At 38.7% G+C, this 13,630-nt stretch overlaps 1 protein-coding gene across 1 annotated transcript in view; it reads left to right on the forward strand.

Moving 5' to 3' along the window:
• The first annotated feature begins 11,020 nt into the window (after positions 1-11,020).
• The window catches only part of LOC119426075 (sodium-dependent neutral amino acid transporter B(0)AT1-like), a 29,806-nt gene continuing 27,196 nt past the window's right edge, over positions 11,021-13,630 (forward strand). Inside the window, 2 exon segments of the mRNA XM_037693633.1 lie at positions 11,021-11,057; positions 12,161-12,369. Coding sequence (XP_037549561.1) covers positions 12,171-12,369 — 199 coding nt within the window. The 5' untranslated portion in view covers positions 11,021-11,057; positions 12,161-12,170.

The following is a 13,630-nucleotide window of genomic DNA, read 5'->3' on the forward strand; positions in this document are numbered from 1 at the left end:
ATCCTGTCTAACCCTGAATGCTAGAAAACGCCTTGTATCTGTGACTTTCCTTCCCTCAATTGATTTTGGTGATATTATTTACATGAACGCTCCTACAAGAACCCTGCAGATGTTGGATGCTGTCTATCATGGTGCACTAAGATTCATAACTGGCTGTGATTATCGTACCCACCACTGCACCCTGTATTCACTGGTTAACTGGACATCATTAACTTCACGCAGACTCTCTCACTGGTACATTTTCATCTTTAAATCACTTCTTGGTCTGCTGCCTTCATACATCTCCTCCTACATGTCTCTGCGTGAGTGCAGCTACGGAGTGCGCTCTCAGGACATTATTACCTGCAGTGTTCCCTCAGTGAGGACTGAACTAGGCAAAAGGGCCTTCTCCTACTCCGCTCCTGTTTCCTGGAATATCTTACAAAAAGATTTGAAGCTCTCGACCTTGACCTCTCTAAGTGGCTTTAAGAATCTGTTGGACTCCTGGCAGGGTCCAATGCTGACATGTTCCTGTTTTTAGTTTTATACATTTGTCTTGGAATCTAGCTGTTTTTTTGGTTTTGTTACCTTTTTCCTTTTAGCCATCCTATTTGTTAAAAAACAAAACAAAAAAAAACAAAAAACTGTAGTATGAGTTTTTATAACTGCTTATTGTTGTTGCTGTTGTCCATTGTTGTCATCTTTCTTTGTTGAAATCAGGTCTCTCTTGTAAATGAGTCCTCGAGGCTCAATGGGATTTACCTGTATAAATAAAGGTTGATTGATAAAGGTAGTGCACAGGTTGCACTGTCCAAAGACAAGCTTTCCTAGATCAAGGCCGACCTGGACCCCGCATGCAATTGTTGCAAACAAACACCAGCTACACTCTTGCACACATTCTGTGTGCAGAAATTTTGGCAATCTACATTTGACACCTTCCCTGGACTATATGGCAAAACTATTCACCCATCACCACTCATTTCTACTATTTGGTAGCTTTCAACACCAGATGATCTGTGTTTTGAACCTGTACGCTCCACACAGGTTAGTCGTCATTATCTGCATCGTTTTTATGTCTATATTTCTGATTTACTTCATTTTGTATTTTGCTTTGTGTGTTACCTGTTGTTCTGTCTGTACAGCACTTTGGTTGGCCTTGTCGCGGTTTTAAGTGCTCTATAAATAAAATGGTATGGTACTTCACAGTTCAGGGTGGTCCCTGTGGATACATCCTTCAACAAATGCAAGAAGGTTGTGATTGCCTTTGGCTCTCTTCTGGCCAGGAGGCTAATTTTGTGCAACTGGAAGGACCCACACCCCCCAGTATATGTACATTTGATAAGAGAGGTGATGTATCATATCCATTTGGAGAAAATAAGATATACCCTGAAGGGCTCTGTAAAAAGTTTTTGGGACACTTGGCAGATCTTTGTAATGTATGTGGAAAGTATGTCAATGCCTGTTTAGTATGTTTGTGTATGTTTGACTGATCCTGTGTGTGTGTGTGTGTGGGGGGGGGGGGGAGATGTTCCTTGTGGGGGGTTTTTCAGTTTGTTTGTATGTTAAAAAGTTAAACTTGAAAATCAATAAAATAAAATAAAAACTTTGTTTAAAAAAAATTCCTACATGGAAAGTCAAAAATTGCTGAACTGTGATTTAAAAATTCAATCTGGCTGCCTTTCTCATAAACTGTGGTGATAGCTGCAGTAATGTTTTTTTTTTCTACATCTGTCTGCTTGCATGTAAATACATTTGCTGTACAAATAGTTTTGTACAACATCTAGAAGGCATATTGCTGCAGCCTTTGAGTCCATTCATCCATCCATTATCTTTACCCGCTTCTTACTTTTTTTAGGTTGTGGGAGTCACTGGTGCCCATATCCAGCTGTACTGTGCAAGAGACGGGGAACATCCTGGACAAGTCTTCAGTCCATCACAGGGCCACATAGTGACAAATGAGACAAACAACCATTCACTCTCTAACTCACACCTATGGACAATTTAGAGTTACCAATCAGCCTAACATTAAAGTTTTTAGTCTGTGGGAGGAAACTGGAGTACCTGGAGAAAACCCACACACGGAGAGAACATGCAAACTCCACCCAGAAAGACCCTGACTGGGATTTGAACTGGGGTAACCTGCTCGCTGAGAGGCAGCAGCTCTGCCAACTGCGCCACCATGCTACCCAGCCTTTGACTCATTAACAAATATAAATAAATAGTACGCCAATGTTTCCCATTGTTTTGTACCTGTATAAATAAAGGTTGATTGATTGTTGAGGGATTTGATGAGAAAATGTTTGTAGTTTTCAAAATCAGTGTTCCTCTGGACTGGATTTGAACAGTGAATGCAAGTAAACTTTAATGCTTTTGGAGTGAGATATTCAAGTACGTAGGAGTTACACTGCATAGAAGAACAGAGGTAGTTTTTTTTTTTTTTGCTTGTCCGAGGCAATGCATGGTGACAGATCCTGGTGAGCAGATGGAGCAATGTTATCCACCACCAGATGCAATGTGGAGCCAGAGGGTGGACAATGGTGGCCTTGAAAAAACTAGAAATCACCCTGTGATGGACTTGTGACCTGTCCAGGGCATACCTAATCTTTTGCACAGTTTCTGCTGGAAATAGTCACCAGTGACCCCTGTGACCTGAAAAGGAAGAAGCAGGTAAAGATGATAAATAGATGGATGGATGGATGGATGGATGGATGGATGGATGGATGGATGGATGGATGGATGGATGGAAAAACTAGAAATCATAGTTTCCTCAAATGTGTAGTGTCATACATCATCTTTTTGACTATTTTCTGATTCTTAAAATAAAGACTGATACAAACATCCTCCCTGTTATTCCCCCAACTTAAGACATTTCAAACATTCCTGTGCTCACCCAGGTCTGGAAAGTAACAAAATTTAAAAAAATACATCTCCTGATGTTATCAGTTTTAAGAAGACACGCCAAGATTTCATTAATCAAAGAACCTTCCTGTGTTAATCCCATCATCTCTGGTTTTCTCCAAAAACATCAGAAAAGGGACACAATTTGAAATTATCAGAAGATTTAAGAACTTTTTACAACTTTGAGACTTTTTACAAGGGAAGTTCACATGATTGTAAATTTTTATAGCTCAAACTTTAGTAGTCTGAAGAAAATGACCATTTATCCACTTTTTGCTAAAAACCAAATTTGCAGTAAAACAGTGCCCCAAGTGGCCTGAAAAAGCACAGACTGACATGACCAATATCTCATTAATGTGTAATAAATTTTGTTTGAACAATGTCTTCTGATACTCCATAAGTAAGTTTACTCTGAAATGCTGTAATAAATTTGTTTCTTTCAGGACAGGCAACTTCAGGAGCCATGACACCTGCACAAAGTGATGTTAGTTTATGTTTAAAGGGCTGTTAATCAAAAGGATCTCACATTTTAAAATGCTGATATGTTCAGACTCAGTCTGGCAAAAGATCATTCAGAACAATTATTTGTCCTTAATCTGTCTGAGACATGCTGTAATTCAATTCAAGGTGGTGCACCGTCTGCATTGGTCCAAAGACAAATTGTCCAAGATAAAAACTGGCCTGGATCCTTCATGTAATCGTCGTACACAAACTCCAGCTACACTCTTGCACGCATTCTGGACTTGTCCAAAGCTGCAGACGTTTTGGCAGTCTATTTTTGATACCTTCTCTGGGGTATGTGGAAAAACTGTGTACCCGACAAAGCTTTTTCCTTAGTTACCCATGTCCCAGGAGAAATTTGATAGTCGGCTCATATCCGAGGCCAAACAGGGGAGTCAGATTCAGATAAGCCATAATTGTTGATTTTCTTGTCAGCCTTGAGTCCTGCTGGAACTTTCTCGGTCCAAAATGGCCAGATTTATGGGTATTCCTCTCCACTGATCCATGTAATGAGCCTCCTCAAGGTCAATCCCACATTCTGTCGAGTCCTAAAGCCGCAGGTGGCCTGCGATTCAAATAGTCTCCATCTTATGGTTTAGCTCATCAATCAGCTGATTTTGAATCCTCATAGCATGTACAAAGTATGATTTTTTTTTATTATGTGTACAACATTTGGTCCTGTGGGTGTTTAAAGTGCTCTATAAATAAAGCTGTTATGCTATGGTTGGATGAAAGCTTTCCAAACACATGCCCATTCTGAAGTTTAAAAATCTTTCTATCACAGGTCCACGTTCTCTAACCTCTGAACCACCACTCCCCTAGTTCTGGTTTGATTCTGTATAGCGCTTCTAAACTGCTGCACACATCTGTGTGTGTTGTTCATCTTTTTATGGCTATGGTTTTAATGGTTTATAATGGTAGGAAGGCCTAGCTGCCTCATTCTAAACTTTGTGTTGGCAGCACATACCATATCATACCATACCATACCATAACATACCATACCATACTCTACCATACCACACCATACCATTCTCTACCATACCATACCATATCACACCATACCATACCAAACCAAACCATACCATACTCTACCATATCACACCATACCATACCAAACCAAACCATACCATACTCTACCATACCATACCATGCCATGCCATACCATACCATACCATACTCTACCATACCATACCACACCATACCATACCCTACCATACCATACCATACCATACCATACCATACCATGCTATGCCATGCCATACCATACCCTACCATACCATGCCATACCATACCATACTATACCATACCATACCATACCATACCACACCACACCATACCATACCATACTCTACCATACCATATCACACCATACCATACCAAACCATACCCTACCATACCATACCACACAATACCATACCATACCAAACCATGCCATACCATACATACCATACTCTACCTTACTATACCACACTATACCATAACATACCCTACCATACCATACCATACCATGCCATACCATACCATACCTTACCCTACCATGCATACATGCCATACCATACCCTACCATACCATGCCATACCATACCATACCATACCATACCATGCCATACCATACTATTTATAAAGCATTAAAAAAGCAACAAGGCCAACCAAAGTGTTGTTTAATAAAAAACAAGCAAGCAGAGTATACAGAATAAAAATTATAAATCAACAGAGGTTAAAAAAAGAAGAAACAATTAGAACAACTAGATTAATAGTTTCAGTTTATTTATATTTATATAGGGCCAAATCACAACAAAGTTGTCTCAGGGCACTTTACAGGAGCATTCACATACATAAGAAAGCCAATTAGTAAAGTTCTCAATCTAAGGAAGCAACACAAATACAACAAGATTAACAACTAATATGGAGGTTCTGAGGAGAGCCAACTGCACAACCACTGAATCCATGGTGAGGACTAGTCGTTTTTGCAAGCCAGACCATGTACATCACATGGATGATGACCAATTTCCAAAGCAGCTCTTCTTCAGTGAGCTAGCTCAGGGGACAAGATCAAGAGGCTGAGCAAAAAGAGATGGAAAGAGGATGTAAAGATCTTGACTTTGACCATAACTGGTACAGGATCACTGTAGACAAAGAGAAACGGTGCCACAAAATGTGGCAAGACAATAATCTGTCCAAGGCCTATCTAACCCAGAGGCTGAGATGACACTGGGTTCCTGCTCATCACCAGTAATGCAGACATCACAGATTTGAATGGCTCCATTGTATTACCGCAAAAATATCACTCTTGATGAGATCTTATATAAAGACTTAAATGAAAAATACAATGAAGCAATTGTTGTGCTTTTCAAAACGTTATGTGGCAACATACATTAATTGTGAAAATTAAATTTAAATAACCATTTAACTGTTTATTAATTTATAATAAATAAAAGGTTACAGTCTCTGTCTTGAGTAAATACAGATTGTTCCACAATCTGTTGCACAGACCAAATACTTCATAAACTAATTGGCAAGGCCTCCCATGCAAATATATGGGTGCAATGATGCAAACGTGTGGAAATTTAAAATAGTTTAAATGTGCTTCATTCTCTGAAAGGTTTCAAAATGTCGTGAATATTTTTAAATATCTCAACGGTAAGTTGCACTATTTTTGCATGAAGAAAATAATTAGTCCTTTGTGCCTACAGCTAAACACGCAGTTAAATACATCACTCATTCACAACTTTAGGAAAGAGTTCATAAATACTGTTGAATAATGTTAATGATTTCCAAGAGTACTAGTCACAGGGACGTAATCACTAACCCTCACCTGCGTTTATGACATAAAATCCGAGTTCAGCTCCATTTCTCAGAAGTTCAAAGAAAATTTGCATTTCTTTGTGGCTTGAAATGGATTTGTGTCAAGTGGTTTTAAAGTTCTTCACAATGAGCCAAAGAAGATGTTCCAAAGACTTGTTATCTAAATATAATCTATTGTATTTCTGTGACTTTTCACTAAACAGTTGAAGTCCAAACTGACTGAAGCTACATTATTAGCCTCTGCTTTCAACGTGACATTTATCTGATGTCATAAAATAAAACTTTCATAGATATCTGCATTTAAAGCCCTTTATAATAATGTGCAAAAGTATTTTTATTGTTGTTAATGATGGAACTGCTGGTAATTATTCATTATAATTCATTATTCTTTATTAAATAAATAAAAGTTTTAATCTGATAATAGCATGTATGCCTTTGCATCCAGTGAGGTAAATGAAAGACCCAGTGGTACATCTAATTTTTGTTTGTTTGTTTGTTTGTTTGTTCCACTGTGCAGATCGATTGTAAAAAGTAAAATGATCTAAAAAGAAGACATTCATAACTTCTGAAGAGTAGACATTTTGATTAGCAAAGGTCTACATCATGTGGTGATCTGGATTATTTCTCCCTAACAACAACAAAAAAATCATTAACCTTATATTTTTAAAGGTTTTATCTGATTTGATTTGTTGTGTTTATAGAGTTTTGTTTTCCTGTGCTTAGACAGTTTTTTTAATCTAGTCTCAGGAACAAAAGTGTAATGTAGAAGAAGGTATTGGTTGAAGTCAGCAATGGCTTGCAGTGCTTTGAACCACAAAATGGAAAGAAAAAAGAAATAGGATTAGATAAAAAAAATAATAGAAATAGATATAAATAGAAATAATAAAACAATATAATTAAAATAATAGAACACATAGAAATAGGAAAGCCAAAGGTTTGTATTGTACTTAAAATTGATCATGTTGAAAATTTTTTTCATCCATTTTGTTGTTAAACTTAAACATTTTGTTTAAAAAAGTATTACCATTAAATGTGCATAGGGTCTACAGCAAACTCTTAAACATGCAGACCAAAATAATAGCATTCTTAAAATGCAGTCGTGGGCCGCACAAAATTATTTTAAGGTCCGCAAATGGCCCTCATGTCACACTTTGAACATCCCTGGTCTAGGAGCCTACAAACAGAAAAAAAAAAACATTTTATTTTCATGCATTCCATCTACCTGCTGGCTGTGCTCGAGTGCCTGACCACTGAGATCCTGGAACTAGCAGGAAACACGGCTCATGACAGCGGAAGGACGGGATCGTCCCTCGGCACCTACAGTTGGCTGTCCACAGCGATGAGGAGCTCGGCAGACTGCTGGGAGGAGTGGCCATCACTCTGGGAGGAGTTCTGCTGGGCATTTGGGCGGTCCTACAGCTCAGGGGAACCGAGAGGCTCTGTCAGGTCTGGATGGACGGATCAGACGGCATCTGCAGCCAGATTCTTAGGATCCACTGTGGGATGAACCTTTACAAGAGATCCTTCCTGCCTTCAGCCATCAGTATCTGTAACATCTCTTAATGAAATGAGGAAAATCAGTTACAAAAACAAATAATTTCCCTTTGGGATTAATAAAGTATTTTTGAATTTGAATTTTGAATTATTTTAATTGCATTTTACTGTAGTTTATTCTTGTCTGTACTTTATATGCTGTCTGTCTAAAACAGGCCTCTCTTGTAAATGAGTCCTCGTGACTCAATGAGACTAACCTGGATAAATAAAAGTTGAATGAATGAATAAGTCCCAGCTCGCTGTGGACGCAGCATAAATGACGAAACCCAAAAGTTTGTTTTAACAAAAAAAAAGGTGAAATTTTATTTTTACTGTCCGCATACAAAATAATTTAAAAAAAAACATCAATAACTTCTGTTCTTCACACAAAGGGACAGAAAACAATAAGAAACAACTTCATGCTTGGAAAAATCTCGTCATGTTTGAAAAATAACAAGAGAAGTGAAATTTCAGCCCTGACAGCAGCTGCTTTTAACTTTAACCGTATTTCTTGATACCTGAGAGCTTTGATGGAAGATAATATTTCTGGTTTGTTTTTAAAGTCTCTGAACAACGAATCAGCTGCTGCAACAAATGCCTCTTTTACCATCTCTCAAACCTGAAAAGACTTCTTGTGCTTAACAATTATTAACGTGACTCACCCGGACTGATGTTTCGCTGCTGTCAGCTGTAACAAAAAGGACTGCTGTCTAGATAACTGGGATTTTAGCTCCTTCACCATTTTCTTTCTCAGCTCGCTTTTCGGAAGGAAGTCAGTGCCGTAGTATTTATGAATATAGTCCAAAAACTATCTTCTTTTGTTTCTGATTAGTTAATTTTCATCACCTGGCACACCTAGGCAAAAAGGGTGATTCCTTCAAGGAATACCAAGCCTTTAATTTATTCATGCAATTTTTTGGCCTGGAAAATGTTATTTATCAAACAGGATGTACATACAGTGCATCTGAAAAGTATTCACATCGCTTCCCTTTTTCCACACTTTGTTGTTAAAGCTTTATTCCAAATTGTATTAAATAAGTCTCTTTCCTCAAAATTCTACACACAATACCCCATTATGACAATGTGAGAAACGATTTTTTTTAAATGTTTTCAAATTTATTAAATATAGAGAACTAAGAAATTGCAAGTATTCTTTGCCATCAAGCTCAAAACTGAGCTCAGATGCTGTTTCCACTGATCATCCTTGAGATGTTTCTACAACTAAAACGGAGTCCACCTGTGGTAAACTCGGTAGATTGCACTTGATTTGGAAAGACACACATCTGTCTATAGAAGGTCCCACAGCTGACAGTGCATGTAAGAGCACAAACACCAAGCATGAAGTCAAAGGTCTGCAGACCTCCGGAACAGGAATGTGTTGAGGAACAAATCTGGGGAAGGATACAGAAACATTTCTGCTGCTTTGAAGGTCCCAATGAGCCCAGTGGCCTCCAGTCAGCAGTGACTGTCAATAGTTATTTTTATATAGACCTCTCCTCTCCTCTTATCAGAGTCCAATGTGGAATCTGGCCAGTAAATTGTGCAAAAGGTCAGCTGCACAGCTGGGTTCAGGGTGTTTTCATGCAGTTAGATCATTGTTTTTACTACAAAATGCATAACCATGTAGTGCATCCGATTGGTCAAAAGAGAGTGCCCTTGCACTAAATGAACATTAAACTCCAGGAAGAACTGCACACACACATATACACAGGTTTGTGCTTCTGTCCCTAATAAGACATCGTTTTAACATTTATTTCTGTAGACTAACCCTAGCCTAAACTTAATTCACACTGTAGCCCTAAACCTAACCCAGAAATGATGTTCATCCTCATTAGGATTGTGTGTTTGTTCCCATAGGGACTACCAGTCCTGACAAGGTAGATGATTATACCAAGAAAGGTCCTCAAAAGATGACTAAAACTAAATATACACACACACACAAATGCATCTGTCTTTCTATCTTTGTGGGAACTTTGCATTGACTTCCATTCATTTCTATAGCATAACCCTAACCCTTACCCTAAACCTAACCATTACCAGTACATACCTAACCCATCTTCAATTCACACCTTAGTCCTAAACCTAACCCCTAACCCATCATTGAGACTTATACTTATGGGACCGGGCTTTGGTCCCCACAAGGAGCAGTTGGTCCTCATAATGTAGGATGTTTTGAAAATTGGTCCCCTCAAAGTAACATTATACTGAGCCACACATACGCACACACACATACAGTACATACACACAGTAAACTGAAACCAGTTGGTACAACGCACAACATGTGACAGGACAATAGATTCTTTGACTAAGTCTAAGGTTCTTCAGCTGTTCAAACATTACCCAACATTACATGATGTGGGGACATCACGTGAACCCTTTAAGCTTTACAGGTTTGATAAACATTATTACAATTCCATAAAGTTTTAAAGATCAAACTGCCCGAGTGTCTCCTGGGAACAGGAAACGTGTTGTTTTCTGTGTATCGGGTGTCCAACAAAATCTCTTGAGCTCAATGACCCGACCACTCAAAACTGGGCTACAGGTTAAGCACAGTGGCAGACTGTGGTGTTTATTAGCCCTGATCCAAATCCTGCTGCTCCCTAATGAATGTGCAAGAAAACTTTGGGATGCTGGTATTCAGGACACTTTTAGCACCACACACAGTCCTGCAGCCTTTTGGGCCATCACAGAAGTACCAGGATGTATTTTGGTACCAAGAAGTTGCTCAATGATGATTTTAGAGAGCAGCTGCTTATTTAGAGACTCATGTTCTCTGCCTTCAAGGGTGCAACTTTAGACTTCTTTTTCACCTTACTTCATTTTGTCACTTTGGGAACTATCTCAGCATCTTAAGTATTTACTGCTTCGTTAATCATCTCAGTTTAATGACAGTTATGGTATCTAAGGCCTAATCAATATCCAACTCTTTGAGAATTCACGTACAGTCATTCTGTGCAGCATTGTGCCAATTGGTTTGAGTTGTCTTTATATTAAAACAAATTTCATCACATCATGGTACATCCAAATGCAACCTATAGTTTTGCATTTGCATTAATAAAAACTGTGTGCAGAAAATAACAACAGCTAATAAAAGGTGATCATTTTAACTTGTATTAATACACAGAAATAAAGGTGAATACTAGGTAGAACTTTACTTGATGTACAGGTCCACATGCTAGCATGCTATATATAACTGGAGAATCTGTCGTTCTGGGTCACTTATTAATATAAGAGTGTAACTGTAGATAACAGGGGACCATGTGACCCCTGAAGCTCAGCTAACACATCTGATTGAGTGGTGGGCTACTATTGACAGACTCACTCCTGCAACAGCAACACATGGTATGTAAAATCTGCTACTCTATATGACACATTTTTTATTATGATTTTCAGTCAAGAAGACAATAAAAATGATTTTACTGCCTACATCTATCTATAAATCTATATCTATATATCTACATCTATACATCTATAAAGGAACAAATATTTCATGCAACAATTGTTAAGGCTAATGTTGCCTTTTTATCCAAAATCATCTTTTCTTTTATCCAGCAATTAAAAAAAGAGTAAGAAATGCAATAAAAAGCAGTAATGAGATTGTATAAAACATGACCTATCACCTAGCTTTGACCAAAAAACAGAGCTCTTCTTAATCTAATCTGATTTGTTATTGAAGGCTCTTTCTGACAAAATGGAGGCTATTGTTCATAATTTATGAGTTTATGCCAATTTGTGTATTTTTAGGTTTATTCCTGTCCAGTATTCCAACATTTGTTTGTGCTTAGAGTTAATTTGGTTCTTGTGTAACGTGGCACATTGATCTTCTCAGTTTTCCGTTTTTAGTACTTCTTGTGCTTGTCCCGTGTAATCAACCCCCTTGTTTTCATTTAGTGAAGTACTCCTTGGTCTCCTTGGTTCATATTTCACTGCATATTTTAAATTCTTTTGGTTTTAGTCAGCGCTTGTTTGGTCATTAAAGTTATTTAGAATCCAGTATCAAACTTCCTGCATTTGGTCCACATGGGTCCTGACAGCCGACAACTTGTGACAATTTTAAATTCTGCAGATTTTCTTCTCGTTACTTGACTTCTTGAAAGTCTCTTCTCACTCTTTAAGCTCAGCGACTTGGTGGCTCATAAATACTGTAAGAATCAGATGTCTACAAAAAAATCCACATAAACTCTTGATACGTTGACTGTTATATACTGTACAGTTCTTAAAAATCCAACAGCTGCTTCACACTCTAAAAAAAGAACACAAGATCTCTCGCTGAAGGAACAGTTCCTTGTGCCATTCTTTAAAATGGTTAATCTTTGGTTTTATTGACCAGCCTATATTAAAACCATGAACGTGTGCACCTGGTAAACTCTGAACTGAAACAATAAAATATAGTAAACCCGCGCTACAAGAGTTTACAAAGTCATCACTTTGACTTCTACTTTCAGGTAAATTAGCATGAAACTGGTATTACCCAACCCAGGTCTGGATCTCCGGATCCCCAGCTATGAGGATCTGGAAAGGATGGAGCAGGAGGAGGTCGCTGACAGGCCAAAGTGGGACAACAAGGCCCAGTACATCCTAACTTGTGTGGGCTTCTGCATTGGAATTGGCAATGTGTGGCGATTCCCGTACTTGTGTCAAACTCATGGAGGAGGTAAGCTCAGATATATACAATCTATACTTTAGAATTATTTGTAATATTTCAAGAAGTCAGTCAAGCACCTGAAGCAAAACTTAAAAAAGCATACAAAAGAAATAAAAAAAAATAGGCACAGATCATATGATAATTGTATAAGTTTGCCAATAGCTTCTTGAAAAAGTTAAGACCCTTAAGCTTTGGTGGATGTGAGTTCTTTAGGCCTCCAACATAATCTGTGTTATTTTTTTCCTGCCGTTGAAAGCTATGTTGGTGATATTGAAGGCAACATAGCACTTAAAAAGCAGTCCTGTGTGCACCTATAGACACAGGACAAATGTTTGATATCAAAATCTACCAAGGTTGAGTCAAGTCCTCTGAACGGATTCTTCTTTGTTGAAACATTTAGTCTTTTATCCAAAAGACATCGTCAGTCTGAGGAGCTGCAACAAACTCAGTCCTATAAGGAGCATCTTCTCATAGTGGATCAATCAGTTTGCTGCCGACAGCCAAAACTAGTTGTTCGCATGCAAAAAGAGGTCCATCAGCCTACCGACAGACTGTTAGTGCCCTGAAGACCACTTGCTATTTACAGAGGGCTGAGTGATATTTGCAGTGTAAGAAGCAGACATTTGGACTTGGAGGTCTTCACCCCTGTTTAATGATGGATGATTTCTTTTTAACAAAGATGGCCTCCTTTACTCCTCTCTCAATCCATCATTCCTCTCTATCCAGGGAGTGGTGGCGCAGAGGTTAGAGAAGTGGGCTTGTGATCCGAAGAGCGCCGGTTCACGCCCCGGCCCCGACAACATCAAAATTGTGGGTGGGGTAGGTGAAACACCCACACTTGCCCCCACCCTCATTCGCCCCACCCTGGGCCCATGAGCAAGGCCCTTAACCCCCACCATGTGCTCCCTAAAACAGGTCTCTCTTGAAAATGAGTTCTCGTGGCTCATTGAGACTAACCTTGATAAATAAAGGCTAAATGAAAAAAAAAAAGTGAACATCTTCATCCCTGAAAGAGTGACCACTGGCCTGGAGATGATTGTTGACCTCAGAGTCCTGGCCTGATGATGTTGATCTTCTGTGCTGGGCCATCCTTTTGGCCAGTGGCTGTTTAGTTTCCCCAATGTAAGACTGATCACAGCCCTCCTGACACTGAACAGCATACACAATATTACTCTGTGCCAGGGGGCCAGATCTTTGGGATGAACCAGTCTTTGCTGTAATGTATTTACGGGGTTAAAAGCCACTGGTACATCATGTTTAAAATAAACAT

Source organism: Nematolebias whitei, chromosome 19, assembly GCF_014905685.2.
Source record: "Nematolebias whitei isolate Nwh7 chromosome 19, NemWhi1, whole genome shotgun sequence".
NCBI classification, from domain to species: domain Eukaryota; kingdom Metazoa; phylum Chordata; class Actinopteri; order Cyprinodontiformes; family Rivulidae; genus Nematolebias; species Nematolebias whitei.